The 19,239-nt window shown below is 40.4% G+C and overlaps 2 protein-coding genes across 5 annotated transcripts in view; one reads left to right on the plus strand and one right to left on the minus strand.

Moving 5' to 3' along the window:
* LOC109970845 (proteasome subunit beta type-7-like) overlaps positions 1-1,030 on the plus strand; it is a 9,085-nt gene extending 8,055 nt beyond the window's left edge. The window contains exons 2-3 of the mRNA XM_020618699.1: positions 11-147; positions 819-1,030. Coding sequence (XP_020474355.1) covers positions 11-147; positions 819-930 — 249 coding nt within the window. The 3' untranslated portion in view covers positions 931-1,030. The remainder of the gene's footprint in view (positions 1-10; positions 148-818) is intronic.
* A 98-nt stretch (positions 1,031-1,128) lies between these two features.
* Positions 1,129-19,176, minus strand: nek6 (NIMA-related kinase 6). 4 transcript variants are annotated; one of them, XM_020618690.1, is made up of 10 exons: positions 19,124-19,176; positions 12,420-12,517; positions 11,374-11,514; positions 10,400-10,462; positions 10,116-10,226; positions 9,715-9,823; positions 9,086-9,193; positions 8,546-8,640; positions 6,112-6,225; positions 1,129-4,425 (listed from the first exon to the last, which is right to left on the minus strand). In XM_020618690.1, the coding sequence occupies exons 2-10, from the start codon at positions 12,495-12,497 to the stop codon at positions 4,315-4,317; spliced, it is 930 nt and encodes a 309-aa protein (XP_020474346.1). In that variant the 5' UTR covers positions 12,498-12,517; positions 19,124-19,176; the 3' UTR covers positions 1,129-4,314. The 4 variants fall into 4 exon arrangements, with proteins under 4 accessions (XP_020474346.1, XP_020474343.1, XP_020474344.1 ...); XM_020618687.1 differs by lacking the exon at positions 19,124-19,176 and adding an exon at positions 18,761-19,034; XM_020618688.1 differs by lacking the exon at positions 19,124-19,176 and adding an exon at positions 17,133-17,971 and having other exon boundaries at positions 12,420-12,514.
* Positions 19,177-19,239: the final 63 nt, after the last annotated feature.

Genomic DNA, 19,239 nt, shown 5'->3' on the forward strand with positions numbered 1-19,239 from the left:
GGATGCCAAGCAGCTGGTGCGTGACGCCATCGCTGCAGGTATCTTCAATGATCTGGGCTCTGGAAGCAACATTGACCTGTGTGTTATAACGAAGAGCAAGGTGGACTACATCCGGCCCCACGACGAGGTCAACAAGAAGGGGATTAGGTGAGGACTATACTGTTACCTGGAGGTTAAATTCATCCTGGATTTATTCTTCCACATTCAGTTTTTCTGATTCCCAACATGTTGCATCAACATGTTAGGAATAAGAGAAACCTTAATGTTCAGACGCTTGTCCTTCCCAGAATATATTTTCATGAAGCACATGGGAAAGGCTTTTCAGATGGTGACAGTAATAATCCAAGATGAAGAGCAGCTGTTCATGTGTGTAGAGTTACACAGTACATGATGTAGCACTGTTGTCTCCATCTCTTCTATAACAGAATGCATCATGTCACCTCACAGCACACAGCTTGTTTAGATATTGTAATCATAAATGTAATTTGGAGTCATCACCATGCCATCACTTGATGAGTTGGTGGATGATTTGTGTTGTTGCTTGTCCTGCTTAAAGAATGAATGAGACCTTGCAGCTGGAAAGTCTTTGTTGGAGTGCAGATCTAATAGCCACCGCCTCTCACACTGATCTTTGTTTACTACTACCAAACTTATATATATATATATATTATATGCTTAGTTTGACCTTCTGTGGCTAATGTGCATGGCTGTGTGTGTTGGCTGTAATGTGGCATGCTGTGCCAATGAAAATGAAACCACAGATGTATGGGAAAACATTAAACCGCTTCTTATTTCATGTGTCTTATTCCCTGCTGTAGAACTGGTGACTACACGTACAAAAGAGGAACCACTGGTGTTTTGACAAAGGTTGTGACACCATTGGACCTGGAGCTGATGGAAGAATCTGTACAGACTATGGATACCTCCTAAAATACTTGCACAAAGTGCTTCTTGATTTAACTCGCTACCCCTGAGAAACAACAAAAATAGCATGTTTTTCCTTAGTTCACAATAAAAGTGTTTCAGTTGATTCATGTTGTGTTCATGACTGTCTTTAAAGTTTTGGAGCTGCAAATAAAATGGTTGGGTGAGTTTTAAAAGGGCCACCCAGTTTAAAAGCTGCTTGCTGACAGAACTGTATGTTAGTCAGAAATGCAGGTTTTCTGAAGTGTGCTTCATCTGGCATGGTCCCTGAGAAGTGAGCTTATGAATTAATACATTTAAAATTTGATGAAACAACTGAATATCTTCTGTGGGATCGGAGCAGTAAGGCTAGCCTTCACTCCCCAGGGTGCAACAAGGGAGTATTTCAACGCCCCACAAGACCTGATGTTTCAGAGATACACTGACCCAGGCCTCTAGTCATCACAATTCAAATCCTTGTCACTCGGGTCCTTAGACTTCCCCGTTGTTCCTGTTTCAAACGCAACTTCAAGAAATGTTTTCCTGCTTATATCCCACCCCTTGATATGTGGGATAAAGGCAATATAATGTGGTTTTAATGTTGTGGCTCATCAGTGAATGCAATACTTTTATTTTATTAGCAGAAAATACAAGTTGTCATTAACTGAATGAACTGTCATTCAGTTATTCTGTAAAGTAAGGCAACACACAGTTATTTAGTACTAGTTATTTTTAATGTGCTTGCTTAGCACTGTCAAGCATCTCATGTTTATGGTTTTTACATTCACAGTAATGGTCTATATTTGCACATAAAAGCACTGAAGAGATTGTAAACTGCATTCTTCATAAAGCATAAAACTGGAATAATAGGCCTATTCATCAACACCCTCTCCACCATGGCACAAACTGTTATTCTAATACAACTTTGGTTTCATTTTTATGAACAGATTTAATAAAGAATACTGCAGCAGTTACTACTATGCTATTTCTTTAGTTTCACAGAGACAATGGCGTTAAGTTCTACATTTTTTATTACAAGGTTGCCATTTACTTAAAACATGGTTTATAAAGAACTGTCCTTCATAAATACCATATCAACACTGTCAATGATATGTAAAATACAAGTAAATAATTATCACATCTAAATATGTGTTAACTAATGATAAAATCAGAGGCTGGCACAGTTTGAGTAAATCCAGATGCAAGGACAAAATTATTAGTTCACAAATAGCAAAAGGGCAATGAGGACGTCCTGTTTTCAAATATCCAGACAACTGGAAGCCAAGAGTAGCTGTGGTGGATGATGCTGGTCAACATTTACATTTTTAGGCTTATTATCTGAAGATCACAACTTCATTGGCTTGTTATTAGCAATTTAAAGTTGCACATCTGTAATGGTGAGACATTTTAAAAAAGAATGGTCACAAAACTGAAACAGCAGAGGTGATGATGCCCTGACAGTTTTCACAAAGATTCTGGCCTTCACCAGTGTTTTCTTATCTGGGATTTTTTGGTAACAGCCTACACACACTTAGGAGCTTTTCTTTTCAATTTCTGCGTGAAATTCCTGTATGTGCACATGGCCCTGCAGTCTCATGCCCTTTTATGGGCGTTAGTGTGGTGTTAACCTATGCTAATTAGGAACGACTGGCATGTGCTTTCAACTTATGAACACATGGGGTTTGTCATAAGAACAAAGGAGTGAACAATTTTAAGTTAAGTTAACTTTAAGAATGTGTTCATGACTCAGATGTAAACTTTTCTTAAGGGATTTTTTTAGGAATAAGTAACAAATCTAAGAACAACCTTAGAAAGACACTGGTGAATGAGGCCCAGTGGTATCATCAGGGCCTCCACTGTTTTCACAGGCCAAGTAGCATTAAACACACTGCAGCATTTTCAGCTCTGACTATTCAACAATTTTTTAGAGCTGGAGTCAAAATATTACTAGTGTGTACAAAGCCCTCACAGCGTGTAGCACCATTAAAAAGTAATCAGCTGCTGTTACAGGTCAACAGACAGTTTATACTTAGATAATGTCTTGGCTAAAAATGTGAATTAAAATACTTCAAGCCACTGTGCACTTGTCAACAATCAAGAAGAACAATGAAGGGGGATAATGTATTCCAGTGTGGATATCTATCCAATCTGTATCATGGTGAAATTTTACATCACCATATTGCTCATTATTGGCACAGTGCTGCAGTGGTCCAGGGTTCGAACACTAAGGCCCAGTGGTGCCTTTCTGTGTGCATGTTCTTCCTCATGTCTGCATAGGTTTTCTCCTCCCACAGTCCAACGGCATGCAGGTTAGGTTAAATGCCAACCTGTGAAGGGTGTGCTCCACCTCTCGCCCAATACTGGCAGGGAACGGCTCTGATAAACCCACTCTACGCTACGTGCCCAGCACAAAACAGCAGACAAAGGGTCTGTCCCAGTAACTGCACTTGTGATGAGCACTGATGTGTACTCACAATAATATCAACAAATCTATTCCTCTTAACAAGATTGATAATTGCATAACTGTTTGTCAGCATGAATTATAATAGCAACAACAAAGATAAAAGGAGAGTGAATATTCTGGTGCACAAAAAAAAAAAAAAAATGATAATGTTGCTCTGTGTGTGCGGGATGTGTTGCTAACACATTCAGAGTAAAGTAATCCACCAAGGACGACTATGAGATGTAGTTGAAAGCACTAGGAAAAGCTACAGACATTGAGTTAAGATCATAATTTCAAATTAATACATTATTTGGGGAGAAACAGGGGTAGAGATCTATAACTTGAAAATAATAAGATAAATGACTATCTTAATGCACAGGGCCTAGAAGACCCTATGACAAAATTAAATAAGCATATCACAGCTCATCTGCATCAAAAATTGCTATTAAGTATTTACTAATCCTCCATTTATACCATTCAACTTTGTACTTAAATTGATGACTTAATTAAAAAAAGTATGATAACAATGACAATGTAGTTGCCCTGCTCTACTGCATATTTACCCGAAACACAGAATATGAACTTGGAATGCAATTGCTGAGGAGTTCAAAAGAAAGCTTAGAGAAATCTGGGATCATAGCGAGACATCGCTCTCCATCCTTAGCTGAAGTAAGTTAAAACTACGTATATGCAGTTACCTCACAAATGAAGAAGTGTGGTTCCCACAAGTGCTACTCCACACGCTATCTCTTCACATCCTCTGTGACTGAAAATGAGTGGGTGGCTTAGATGTGGAAACATCACCGTCCACTTTCCAAGTCTTCCCATGTCCTCTTATCAAGGCAAAACACTTTTCTGCAAGACCAGGCAGAGCTTACATCAAGTGGATTTAGGTGGACTGAGGTCAAGGTCTAGTGGACTGAGCACCTCAGACTGGGCACAGAGGAGGTTTGGAACACAAGTGCTGCTCAGGTGCTTGAAGTCCACACATGCATCTGTTTGGCAATTTGCAGCACAAAGACGATGTCCGGCCGCTGGTCTGGCTCTGGGTTAATGCACATGCTAACCAGGTTCCGCAGCTGTGGAAAGTGGAATATATTAGTTTAAAGCATCAAGACTGATGTTATCATACACTGAAAACACCAAACCAACAGTTTGTCGTCAATAGTCTGAGTTCTTTTGCACATAAAAAGTATATGGCTAAATATATTAAAAACTACTGCCAATCAGTTCTTTTAAAACTCATAACTGAATTCAGCACCTCAAAATCCTTAAAAATATGCACATTTCACTTCAGAATCAGAGAACTTTTTTAAAAGTGAAGACCAGTGTATTTATGGGGCATAAAAATAAAAATTTTTGAGTGGAGGAGGTCACTAATATAGTCCTTTATTTTCATAACAGTCAGAACAGAATTATAACAGCTTGTCACTGTAGTGATGAGATATTACTCAAACAGGAGGAAACATTTTGTGCTCTAGTGAGAATTTGGGCAGCAGGACATCAGTGAAGCTCCATTGAACAGAGGAATGAGATATAATGAATCACACACAACACATGTTAGTAGGACAGTTAGTAGTTGGCTTTGCTCTGCACTGATTTATTGACAGTAAAATTTCATGCTAACTGTCATCTCAGAGGGTTCACACTCGGCTGCAAACCACCCCAGTACACACTGGAGGTCAAGGTCTGATGAAGCCAGCAAAACCACATCATCTGCAAAAAGCAGAGATTCAATCCTGAGGTCCTTAAACCAGACACTCTCTTCTGTACAGCTGCGCCTTGAGAACCTGTCCTTGAAAATCACAAACAAGATTGGTGACAAGGGACAACCCAGACAGAGAATGCCACCGACTGGGAACGTGTTTGACTTATTGCCAAGTATGTGGACACAACTCTCACTCTGGACCAGATGGCTCGTACCAGCGGCTCTGGTACTCCATACTCCTGAACTCCCCCCCACAAGATCCCCACAGGAACCTGGTTGTCAGCCTTTTCCAAGTCCACAAAGCACATGTCGACTGGATGAGCAAACTCCCAAGATCTCTCCAGTAACCCTGCAAGAGTAAAGAGTTCGTCCACTGCTCCATGACCAGGACAGAATCCGTATTGTTCCTTCTGGATACAAGATTAGAGCGTCCTTTCCAGCACCTTTACATAGGCTTTCCCAGGGAGGCTGAGTAGTGTGATTCCTCGATAATTACAGCACACTCTCTGGTCCCTTTTTTTTATTGCGCTACCACGCCCAGATTACGGACCCTGGGGCACTCTGCTGGAGCTAGACCTCGGAAGGGAGCTCTCCAGAGAGTATCTGGCAGCTGGTCTTGACCCATGGGGTCTGGTTGGGCACAGCATGAAGGAATGGCACAGAGCCACTGCTCTGTGGACCCACCATGTGCAGGGAAAAGAACTGGGGCCAGGTGCAATACAAGTCAGGCGGCAGGCTATGTCTGATACCTGAGCGTGTTGATCCCTGGCTGGACAGGCTAGTTCATACACCGCAATAACAACCACAATATTAATGACAAAAAAAACTACACAATTAGAATATGACAGACTTACTTGTAAACTGGTCACCTTTGAAGCAACAATTATAGAGACTGAATTCATGAATATTGATATTATTCATTGATTTATGTTACCATGCAGTGACAGGTTGACTAAGTATCTGTACACGAAGCACATTTTTTTCACCCTGGGAACAATGTGAGTGATGGTGTGGCTCAGCATGACTAAGGCAAGCGGTCAGTTCTGTGTTGCTCTACCTTCTCAGAGTAATGGTCAGGTGGGAGAGGAGGGTAGTCACACTGTTCGATCTTCTGGCAGAGAGAGAGGAGGTTCATCTTGTCCCCATAAAATGGACTCTGCAGCGCTGCCATCTAAAGAGGAAAGAGGAAGACAGCTTAGATGAGAGAAATTCTTGGGAGGGTACTGAAGTACTGACATGGGTGTAGACAATGAACATTAGAAATAAACTGTTTATTAGATTTGACTAGGACGACCTTTTCCCAGTGGTCAGAACCACTATTGTTTTGACTGACATCCAAGAGAATGTGCTGGTGCCTACACGCAAATGTCAGTGTGACCATTTATTGCTCCAATACTTCATACAGACTAGGACAACACACTAACACCATGGACAGTCAAATGAAATCTGATGTGGTAATCTAGTCATGATGCATTTTTCAGGTGACATCCTGGGCCTTTGTCTAGCACCACCTTCAAAGTTTCCCCTAAATCAACTCATGGCAACTCATGTATCTTTAAAACAAAATAACAGATATGAGTGGAATTTACTCTGAATATTCTTGGTCCTGATTAGTTGCATCACTGTCCTGAGGCGATAATGGTGCACTGGGTAGAGCAGTCGTCTCCCAACCGGGAGATTGAAGCTTCGACTCTCGGTGCCTGCAGTCCACATGTCGAAGTGTCCTTGGGCAAGACACTGAACCCTGCTGCCCGTGATGGCAGCGCGTATGCACACATCGGCCCAGAAACGGTCATCCAACTCTCAGATGTTTGTAACTCATGATAAATATCTTCACATACATTTTGTGAGTCAAAGTTTTTCTCAAATTTGGCTAGGCTGTTGCTTAAGGATGAGGCACAGTGATGCACCTGCTGGTTGTTGATCGCCCATTTGTCTTCTCTCTAGCCCCTTTCACACTGCCCATTCAATGTGGGATTTTTATTGCCAGTCTATCACAGGGCAAACATGTAGACAAACAACAACACACACTCACATTCACTCTTACGGGCAATTTAGAGTCGCCAATCATCCGACGCTGCATGTCTTTGGACTGTGGGAGGAAGCCGGAGCACCCGGAGAGAACCCATGCAGGCACAGGGACATGTTATATATTAAAAATGTACTTGTACAGGGACAGTAAACTCTGCAGTTTTCAGGGTTAAAAAAGTAAGAGTCAAGTTAAGTGTAAAAAACGAAAGAATGTTAAAAAATGTGAAAGATGTCAGGAGAGAAGAGAGGAAAAGTTGTTAAGAGTGAGAAAGTATGCAGTATTTCATGTGATGATGCAGCCAGACAACAACGCAGATACACAATGGTGCCCATTCAGTCTCTGCTGGCGTCTCAAAACCTTTCACACACACAGAGAATCTCCAGAATACAGGACTGTGGTGCCACTGTCTCAACAATGGCTAAGCATTCCAATGAAATACAAGGAAACATGATTAAGAACAGGGTTCATTATGTTCACAGTGGTGGCAATGATCTACATGGAGAGATGCTGGGAAATAGACTTTTTGTGAAAGAAATTAACTTGCTTTTTCCTGGTACAGCACATATATTGTACTGAATTACCACTCTGAGGTTGCATGCCTCTGCCCACCAGTCAAATTCAGTGGAATGGGACAGATGTCAGGTCACTGACCTTGACCTTTGGTCACCAAAAACCAGTTTACTAATCAGTTAATCCTTGAGTCCAAATGGGTGTTTGTGCCAAATCTGAAGAATAACCAGACAACTCGACCTGGACTTGACAAGCTTATATTATATACTGTCTGAACCTGACACGACCAAGATGCAATTGAGTTTGTAAGGTGTTTTTCCACTTCTCATGAAACAAAGCAGATATTTGAGTGCCCCAACCATCTAGCCTAAGGTTTGACCTACGTGTCCAACCCAGACCCGAGCATAATTTCAAAATTTCTGTCCGAACCCGGCCCAAGCCCAACGGGTCCTGTTGTGTTGTCGCACCAGGTCCTGTTGAGCTCGGTTTGGATATCCACGCTCTAAATCTATGTACAAATGAAATATCAACATTTAAGTTAATGCTCATGGTGCTGACGTTTTTAATTTTAATGGACCCCTGAGCTGCTTTTTTTCCACACCAACCTCAGGACCAACTAGTGTTTTATATGCAATGTGTACTATACACTGGTTTGCATAGCTAAAGCAGCGCATTAGGGGAGGAGTGTGTTTTGGTAGTGCTCAGACTCACTTTATGTGCTTTGGGTCACAGGAATATATCTGTTATGTCACAAGAGTGCGCTGGGCAACTGAAAAATGCAGCTTACTGTTTTTGTGTAGACAACACCTTAGATTCATTACTGGTCATCACCAATATGTTCACATTTTTTAAAATAATTTTGGGATGTATTCAACTCTGCAGCCTCCAGTGGAGGATGTTATTAATCTGAAACATTAACTGTCAATAAAGGTCAATATATACAACTTACCTCATACAGAAGGCAACCTAGGGACCAGATATCTGACTTAAAGTTGTAGCCATTCTCATGGATCCTCTCCGGTGACATGTAGTAAGGTGTCCCCACTGGAACAAAAAGAGTAAAAAAATACATATTATCTTGCTCAAAAACTTATTTGAGCAATCATTTTCTGAGTGTTGTACTATACTGCAACAGAGAGGTTTCGATAAACCCTCACTGAATCACCTATTATTGATCAATGGCTTAACACACTAGCACATAAAATGAACACTTAATTTACTGTATCATTAATGACATTTAGTATACTATTAATTGTGAATGTACATTATTTTTTAAATTAGCACTTATCGGTATAATATCACACAGCATAGTAAGCTCTTGTTATGCTATTAGAAAAGAAAACATGAGCAAAGCATTCATGTTGAAATGTATATGTACACTACCAGTCAAACGTCTGGCCACACTCTTCCACTGAATTCAATGGGAAAGTGTGTCCAATCTTTTGTTTGGTAGTGTATGTTATCTATGTACATGCATGTATAGCATTACCTAAGGAATGAGCTGCAGTTGTTTTAGAGCTGAAGAAGCGGCCTAATCCCAGGTCACCCAGCTTCACCTGCCCTGTGGCTGTTATGAACACGTTGGCTGGCTTAATATCTGGTTCACACACAAACACACACACATTTACACCAGGGACTCTCTACATAATTTTTCATTGTAATTACAATGTATTTTTGAAGTAAATGTGAAAAGTTTAGGCAGAAATGATCAGTATGGAGAGCAGTATTGTATTGGTCATGCTGTGACCAATACAATACTGTATTGGTCACAGCATGTACACTGCGTTATATACTCAACAACCATTTTGCTCTGCTTGCAGTTTTGGAATGGACAGACATGAGGACACTGTGACCTTAATCTTTGACTGCCAAAATCTCATCAGTTCATCACCGAGTCCAAGTGGATGTTTGTTCCAAATTCCCTTAAGTTATCCCTAGGATATCACACTCATGAGATTGGGATGGACATATAGACATGGACAACCCAATAACATAATGCCCTGGTCCATGTCTGTCAGCAGTATGACGGCATAAAAATATGGAGATAGTTTAGTGTGAATGATGTACAGTAAATGTGGACTGAGAGGAGAGTAAGTAAATCTGTGAGTAATTGTTTACCACGGTGCATTATTCTGCGTGAATGCATGTGTTCTAGAGCGCTGCACAGCTGCACAAAATATTTCCATATTGTCCTCTCTGGGATGAGTCGCCTCTTCTTCTTGAAGTACTATACACAGAGAAGAAGTCATTGTTATGCCACAAAAAGTTACAGTGCTTCTCAGAAAGGTGGCACATGCAGCATAATTAATGTGAAATGTAATGGAGAACGTAAAAGGAGAGTGCATTTTGGAGATAATTCCTAGATCATACTGGGATTTCAATTTCTGCTATTCAACCCCAATGTCTACATGTCAGTGATCAATTAATCTAAGTATTTTTAATTCCTCATTGTAACATCTGTTGAGTTTTGGCCATGTGTCTGCATTTAATCTATGGTAAATCTGGGAGTAATGCCTGACCTTGATCATCTGGGACAGATCTCCAGCATCTGCCAGCTCCAGAACAATACTGAGCTCACTGTCTTCAATGAAGGAGTCCAGGTATTTGATTACATTGGGGTGATTCAGCTGCTGCAATGGATAAATATGAGAAAAATAATTAGCTGGCATTTTCAGCCTGGCATTTGCTCATCTTAACACAGCACATTCAACACATACAGTACAGCAATACAATGCTGGAAAGCCTTTCAAATATCCTTTTCTCACTGACCCACTACAAACAATGACTGGTTGATCATCTTTACCTTCAGTAGATCTATCTCTTTAACACAGTCCTGACGAGCCTTGGCATCCATCATTTCAAAGATCTGCAGTGACAGAAATAAACATTAAAAAGTCCTTTCTGAGGTCACGAGCCTCTGGTTGTAAATGCACTGTCATGTAGTGGACATTGCTATACAGTTGTGCTTGTCATGAACTCCAGCTCCCCTTCCGGTAACTGGCTCTAATTTTTACAACACTTCCTGTTCCACCCAACCCTCACTCCCAGTGACTTTACCTTCGTTACACCAATGAACTTGAGTCTAACCTTTTGGACTGAACTCTTGGCTTCTCTGCTGTTTTGCCTTGTAATGCTGTGTGCCTCACTTTCTGCCTCTCTGGATTACTGAACCCTCTCTGCTGCTAAACGAGGACTCCTGCTTGTGGAGGAGGAAGTGTTTTTCTTGCCACGCTGACTGTCTCTGGGCCTTGTCAGAGCAACACCACTACTAGCACTCACCTCTCAGCTCATTTGTTAATGTTAATAAAGACTCTTACATGCTCCCTACAATACTGGCCTTTTAATTGGGTTCTCTGTTAATGGATTTACCGACCTTAGGGAGTGATATCACCAGTGCATGAATTTGGGAGTGTGAATGGCCAAATAGTGTGAAAGCAACAATAGAAAAGCACTATGCAAGTATAAGACCATTTACCAGACCAAAACCCAAAGATTTTCAGTTTGTACAGTGATATAAAATATAAAATCCTTACACTAGATGAACCAAAATTGGAGAATATCTGGTAATATTTACAGAATACATATTTGAAAATTATAATTATCAAAAAAACCCGTAGATTAATTCTTGATTACTGATGAACTGTCTAAGTTAGCTCTAAATTAAACCACACACACTGTGCTAATAAGTGCCTGTATGAATTTAGAATTCAAAATAAGGTCACATTATTCAAAGACACAGTCCTGATGCAGTATGAGACGCATGGCAGAGTAATGTACCTGGACTTTCTTGAGTGCAACCAATTGTCCCTCCAGCAAGTAGGTGGCCTTGTAGACCTCACTGAACTGGCCCCGACCAATCTTCTTCTCAATCCGGAAGTTTGCCAGAGTGGAGCAAAATTTACAGCTTGGCACATTTAGCTGTACAAGAAAACATCATGTTAAAATGTTTAATAACGCAGTGCATTACAGAGCTTTGTATCATCTAACTTACTCTCTAGAATACAATTTTTGGCTTTTAATCAGTCACCCCAAACTGCAGCTGTTTATTTCACTCAATAATTGATTCTGGCTGCCCTAATCAATACACCAAAGTCTGATCATTTCATTCTCACATTAAAAGTTATATGATGGTCTAGACTACAACAAGAGATGTTATTGAAGACGTCTATTCACACCAAACCATTTACATAAAATTTTAGGAATTGGCAGATATGTATGCGCTGATCCTACTCTGCAGTGGTACAAATAATACTTTTCCTTTGCCCCTAGTAAGTTCTCCAGAGTTAGCTTAGTTATTAGTCAGTAAGCATATATTTTATTTGTGGTTACTGAGCGGTTTGTTGACCAATGTTAGTTCAACAAACTGTATGTAACTATACAGTATGTTGTGTTCTGTTCATTTTCTCTTCTCGTGCTACATTTGGTCTAACTGCATATTTTAACATTAACTGTAAATATGTCAGGCTCCATAGAAGTGCCAGAAATCGATGTAATTGGATAGTGCATGGCCATTATTTATTCATTTGTTGTTTAATTTCATTGTACATTTTTGTGTTTTTGGAGGTCTGATACCAGAAGGTCAGCAGACCATTCAGTCGGCAGACAAAGACGAGAGAAATCCTCATATCATTGTCCTATTTAGAAACTAATGAAGTAAAATGCATAGTGAATAGCTGTGCTGTGTACCACAAACATATGAAAGTATACAGTATTAAATATAACGATACCTTGTAAAATGTTAGGTCGGAACTGTATGTTGGTTCCAACCCCCCGACCCCCAGTTTAACCACTGTGTCTAATAACATTCTAGATAGGTGTCCTACCTGATTCTCCTGAGTTGCTATTTTGCAGAGATTGTTGTGGTTGTCTAATGTGGGCTGGTTGTTATTCTGTGGCTCCATGGCAACATCACACCCTCCTACTGTAACAACCAACATAACATTTAAATTGTCATTTATTCAGCGCATTTACAATCACAGACCATTTTACGTCACAGAGTATAAACGCACAAAATCTCTAACTGAAGTGATAAGAAGCAGGTGAGCAATAACATATGAAAGCAAGGTACTGTCAGACAAGCTGCACGTGGCTCACATGAATTAGACCAGAACAGAAAACATTTGTAGCTTATTTGGTAGTTTGTGTCAATGTATATTCAGTGTCCCTAGTCCCTAATGTTGCATAAATGACTACAGTATGCACATGGAAACTGTTCACATTAGTTAACAGGGCTGAGGAATATGCATGTGCTGACAGTTGCCACATTACTATTCAGTACTAAGACGGTAAACATTTGTCAGTATTTTATGTTCTCATGACCAACTGGGTGAACTCAAAAGGAAAATAATAGTATTATTTTATGAAACTGGAATTTTTTAAAATTCACAAAACCGAGCGCTTAAAGACTGTGCCTCTATGATAACAATATTCCAGCCTCTCCAGCACAGATAAATGTCATGTGAACTTTTATGAAAACCAGAAAGCTCTCAGAGAGTACACACATTCTCCCATGCTGCAGAGCTGTCTACATGGTATTATATCATTTACACAAATTTACCTTCCTGCCTCCTCTTCAAGTACAACATATTCAAATGCTACCAAGTTTCTTGTTCTCTGCACCAAAATATCACTTTTGTTAGTCATCACTCAGTCTTTCAACTTCCTTTCAGATGCTTTCAGATCAGTTTTTTTCTTTCAGCAACAGGACAGGCGCTTAACAAATAAGGAAATGTATGAGAACTATTGATCGTCTGTCGCAAAATACTGACTTCAAATAATTTTAATGTAATAAAACTTTTGTTGCATCCAAATTGAACAGTGCATTTAATTATAAATCAGCAAACACATTAAACAGAGTTCTTGACTAAAGAAAGAAATGATTTGTGAAAATAACTTCGATACAGTATAAAAGATTTCAAAAATTCTTCTCTTTATGAATACTGAGCAATGACACATACTATAATTCACCTATGCAGAGTATCCGCACACTTTTCAATAACAAATTCACCAATATTTAACACCCATAACTTATTGAACCCTAAAACTGACATGTAAAAGGTTATCAGACAAGGAACATTGTTTTTAAACATTTCAATGATTTTCTCACACATACTGTATGTTACCAAACTGGTGGTCATCGGTCCATCTTTGCTCCTAAAGGGCTCGGCCTTTCCTGGATGCTACTTTTGTAGCGTTTCTGAACATATAGTAGCAGAAGCTTCATATAGACATGTTTAATTAGTTAGCTAACAGCTAATATTAGCATGTTACTTCGCTATAGTGTATATAGAGATGGACAACTGTGGCTCAGTGGGCAGAGCGGTCGTCTCCCAACAGGAGAGTTGGGGGTTCGAATCACGGTGCCTGCAATCCACATGTCGAAGTGTCCTTGGGCAAGACACTGAACCCTAAGTTGCCCCCAGTGGTTAGAGCCATCGGTGTGAGTTGGCGCCGCAGATGGCTGCCTCAGTTCTGTACTGGAAACAAATTCTTTGTGTGTGTAACATACTTGGCCAAATAAAGGTGATTATTATTAGAAAGCCAGGAAATTAGCCTTTTATTTAGATTTGTAGTGCAAGTCAAGTTGTATTTATATCTGCATTTCTTGATATGGTCAGAATTTAGAGAGAGTTTGGGCTCAGAACAGTTTGCTCCATGGCTGCTCCTACCAGCACACAGACTGGTAGAAGGGTAAATGTGTGGAAGAGGTGCTGAGGCTGTGGAAGACTGGACAGAGGACATCTAGTGGGCCCAACACCAGAGGTGCTCAGCGCTGAAGATACTGCTCATGTGACAATCTGACAGCACAAAGGACTGCATTTGAACATGTGTGTATATAAATATACTGTACATCTCTGTTCTGAATATTGTTTATCTCACTTTTTTAACACATCACTCTGGGCAACAACAAGTCATTGAGTGATGTGTTTTAAAGCCACCATCCAAAATCTAATCTTCATAACCATGCTGCCTAATATAACTACAATGAGGTTTTCACACTTTAGACAAACCACAAATGGTCAGACCGATATTAGGGATATTCATTGAGTCTTTGTGAAGATATGGCTTCCTGCTGGGGGCTTTAAAGCAACCCTCTCAGGTACACCGGCCACTGGCTTCCTGTCACAGCTGACACGTGACTAATTTTAGCCAGTTATTTGACCTTGAATTTGCAGGCATCCTCATAGCCCACAGGAACCTTCGCTTCAGCGCCACCCACCCTGCAGCCAGAGCTCAGTCACTTACTCCCAACCCCAGTGCTGCTAGGCCTACTTCATATAATGTGTGTAATATTACTTTATACCCACAAAACACGAGGCTCTGCTTTCACGCTGCAAGTCAAAATGTCTCGTGTTTACACGCTGCGCGTAAAACTGTGCCATGTTAACACGGGGGCGTGTGTTACATTGGCGCAGTTATGTCAGCGACTAGACTTGGTCTCCTACGTTGTATATTATCACATTTTAAGTCGAACACAATAGCCTATCCATTACCTTATTTATTAACTTAAAAGGACAAGAAAAGGTGACCAGGTTGCGTTGTAATTAAACGTTCATAACTGGTTCCAAATTGGTTTTATACAAAAATATGTAAAGAAAATTGCGTTTTGAGGAAGAAAAATACGGCAGAAATGCTACAGCGGTTTCCTGTTAGGGAAAAAGATATCTTAAAAGCTCTCAGTTATGCTCTCAGTTAAACACCATCATAGCTTAATTTAGCTGGACTGGCAGGCAGGGGGAAATTACATTGACTTGGCAGTGACCACATGCAGAAGAAAAACGTGGCCACATTAAATGGAATTGCATTTCAGCCTCAAAGTTATGTACTTTATTAGTTTTCTGTCCTGGTCTGACATAGCACAGGCCACATACAGTTTAAAACTGCGAAAAGGGTCCGTCTAAACCTGACAGCATGGATCAACGCAGCCTCTTGTCCGTCCGAGGCAGCGGGTAAATATCATTTCCATATGGTCGCCCGGAGCAATACGCTAGGGTTGTCGCTAGCTAGACATGTGCTACGCAGATTTAGCAGCTTTCTAAACGAGTAAACAAAGTATACCGTGGTCCTCAAGATGTTCTATGCGTTACAACCACACAAGTAAATGTCAGCGAAGTTGGCTCCTGCATAAAGTTTGCAAGTCGTTTTTAAAGGCGTCACCGATGGGTTACAGACATATGTTCACAACGTGCGCTTCATGTCTTACCTGAAGAGGAATCAACAATGTCCTGTTTACTTGGAAGCTTTTAACAGTTTCCACGATTTGCATTAGTCCGTGTTGTGCAGTTCCGATATACAGACCCCCTCCCCTGAGTGTCTCTCTCTGGTTCTCTGGTTCTGTGGTTTGTGCCTCTGCTGCCACGCAGGCTGTTCAACTGACTTTGAAGACAACTTAGTGAATTAGAGGAGGGACACTTAAATGTCTAAAACCTCTGCATAGTAAAGTGGCGGCGAGGTTGTGGTTAGAAAAGTAGGTCAAACGCCAAAGCTCCCTCTCTCCTCACTCGGCCCCCTGCATGTGGGATGGGGGCTATTGTTTGGCGATATATGATATAAGAGAACACACGTGACAGAAGGTTTAAGAAAAACACAAGTCACTGGGTTTGATCAGACTGCAGTCTGATGTTTTTGTATATGTCATCATATGTAGAAAACAGGAAACACTGAAGCCACATATTCTCAAATAAAACCAATTAACATCTATGTTAACATAACGTCTGATATTTTGGTCAAGTACACATCCGCAGTCTACACACTCACTTAGGAGGATTTTATCTGCCACACAACCAACCCGTGATTAATTTACACATTACCGGTGGTGGAAAGTAACTAATTGCATTTACCTAAGTATTTTACTTCTGTACAATTTTGAGGTAGGCCTACCCGTATTTTATTTGAGAATTTTCATTTTCTGTTAGTTTGTACATCATCGCTGCATTTTAGGAAAAATATTTTACATTTTCTGCACTACATTTATTTGATAACTTTAGTTACTTTTCAGAATCGAGGGCATATAACAAAATACAGTGTAATTACAACACTTTAACAACCAAAAGAAACATGGGTAAGTAACTGCCCCTCTACTGTAACAGCTGTGGTTTGTGTCATTTAAGCTAGTTTCGGTTATATTTTTACAAGGTTATCAAGGTCTCAACCCCCTGTTTGTCTCTGCACTCACAGCAGTGTGGATTGGTTTTGCAAAGAATTTCTGTGGTTTCCTTTTGGTGCTTCTTATGGCTTTGGGTGAGTGACTATAATGTGCATGAGTAAAATCTGAAACAGTAGGTTTTATTTCAGTCCCTGATATGGGTTTTGGATAAGCTCTTATTACATTTGTGTATTTCAGGAATTACACACATTCACCTTCATTTAATCAAGGTCCAACAGGAAGTGTACTCACTTTGACAGCAGATGGACAAGTTTGTTCCTCTGGTAGACACAATATCAAACTTTGCCTTAGAATCACAAGGAAAGCAATCCTTAACTGTGTCACTAGGATTCATACATGCATTTTATTGTGGAACTGATTTAGCTGATACCTAACTTTGCCACTGGTTGTGATGCAGGTGCCAGCATATTGCAGCATCGCTCTTTGGGCACATATTGGCCCCAAAATTACATTGGACTACTGATAGGATAGAAAATTCTCCTGGAGGGATACATCTAAAACACAACAGAGAGTGATTCAGGTATGAATTACACAGCTACATTCATATATTGTTAGAGTATTAGTCATTGTTCTAAAGCGTACTGTAATTAGGCCTTCATCATTATGTCCTGAGCAATGTTGGAGTTTTTCACTGGACCATGGCCATGTTTGTTCATCTCCCTGACCTACCCAGTCTCCATCATTCACATGACACTCATACCATAACAAAAAGCCAGTCCCCCTGCAGAAACATTGCAAGTGCACCAATGCAGTTTTCTATCTAAATGACGCATTCTGTTATCACAAAGATGTCCTGCATAGTTGTGTTATTTCCACAGTGCATATGACCTTTTAAACTGATCTCTGTGTATTTATCTTTCAGGAAGTGAGGGCCACAGATGAGGAATGGACCTATTTGGGAACACTGGTCTATGATGAAGATGGTGCAGCATTTCACTGGCCACATTAAGTGCTTGCTTGTTTGTTGTGTCTTGATGTTTTTTTCCTCTCCTCTGTCAACTCACCCTAAAAGACCAAGGCAGTATGGCTGCCCACCAAGAGCCTGGTTCTGTCAGAGGTTTCTTCTGTTAAAGGGAATTTTTCCTGAAGTGGACGTCCAATATCAGCACCATCAACAAGAAGGCACAGAAGAGGATGTACCTTCTGTATCAGTTCAGGAAGTTCAACCTACCCCAGAAGCTGCTGATACAGTTCTATAGAGGCATCACTGAGTCTGTTCTCAGCTCTTCCATCACTGTGTGGTTTGGCAATCAAAGAGGACAGGAACAGACTCCAACAGACATTCAGGACTGCAGAAAGAACCATCGGTGCCAGGCTACCCTGCATGGAGCACCTGTACACCTCACAGGTCAAAAGGAGGGCGGAGAAGATTTCTGGAGACCCCTCACACCCTGTACACAAACTGTTTGACCTTCTCCCCTCTGGACAGTGCTACAGGTTCACTGTAAGCCAAAACAACCAGACACAAGGACAGTTTTTTCTCCTGGGCCGTCACTCTGATGGACACTTAACCCATGCTTATGTGTATAACAAGATGCAGCGAACAATACAGTAATTATTTTAAAAACTGAATAGCTAATTTTTAAAATCTTGTATATGTGTGCATATTATCTGGTTTTTATTTGATTTTTATTCTGTTTATTTGTGAGCATCAGGAGCCATTGTGTTTTAATAATACTTGGCAATAAAGTTTGTTTGTTTGATTGATTGATTGACATAGACATATGTGATACTAACTAACTTAATGAATAAATCACCCCAGCACATACAGTTTGTATAGGACACAAGGGAGACACTGGCTTTAACTGTTGTTCAGAGTATAAACCCCCTGTCTGTAATTTTAATTGTCTGCTAACTTCTTTATCTGTACTAGCTGTATGATATAGGTGGAGCTGCTATGTAAAACAGATTCAAAACATGTAAATACTGTGTATGCCACACAATCACCAGGTGCACCTGACTGTATTTATTAATGCTGTCTCCTTCGTGAATACATACGGTCAACGGCGTCTTCGGATATATGAAGCCACAGGTCGAGGAAAACTGTGGAAACATTGACCATACTTGTGTCTACAGCTTCAGGGTTTGTGGTAAACTCCCCACCTGACGGCACTTTTACTTAACTTGGAGAGATATCTACTAAACGGAGATTCGGAGGACCTTATGTAACGTTTCCATTATCATCGTCATGGCAAAAGATTTTTAGGTAAGTATCCCAAAGGCTTATATTTATCGGTCGCTTTTGACCCTCTCCAAGTAATTGATCTAAGTACATTTGATTATTAATCAGCAATAAAACATCAGAAAGTATACGTTTATAGTATTGTAGAGTAGCCTACAGGTAAAGTAAATAACACCTACCTATATTGGCCACATTGGCAGAAAATCTTATCACGCGACCCAATCGTCTACAATATGCAGTATGGGAGCTGTAGTTTCTAGTACTAGATTGTTCTGCATTTAAATAAACATGTTCT

Source organism: Monopterus albus, unplaced genomic scaffold, assembly GCF_001952655.1.
Source record: "Monopterus albus unplaced genomic scaffold, M_albus_1.0 scaffold209.1, whole genome shotgun sequence".
NCBI lineage: Eukaryota > Metazoa > Chordata > Actinopteri > Synbranchiformes > Synbranchidae > Monopterus > Monopterus albus.

Excerpts from the sequence above, each read along its gene's own strand:
- nek6 (XM_020618687.1), bottom strand. The coding sequence starts at position 18,824 with ATGGTCAATGTTTCCACAGTTTTCCTCGACCTGTGGCTTCATATATCC. Across the intron at positions 10,463-11,373 it reads TTGCACTCAAGAAAGTCCAG|ATCTTTGAAATGATGGATGC; the intron begins GTACATTACTCT and ends CTGTCACTGCAG. Across the intron at positions 8,641-9,085 it reads AACTGCAGCTCATTCCTTAG|TGGGGACACCTTACTACATG; the intron begins GTAATGCTATAC and ends TTTTTGTTCCAG.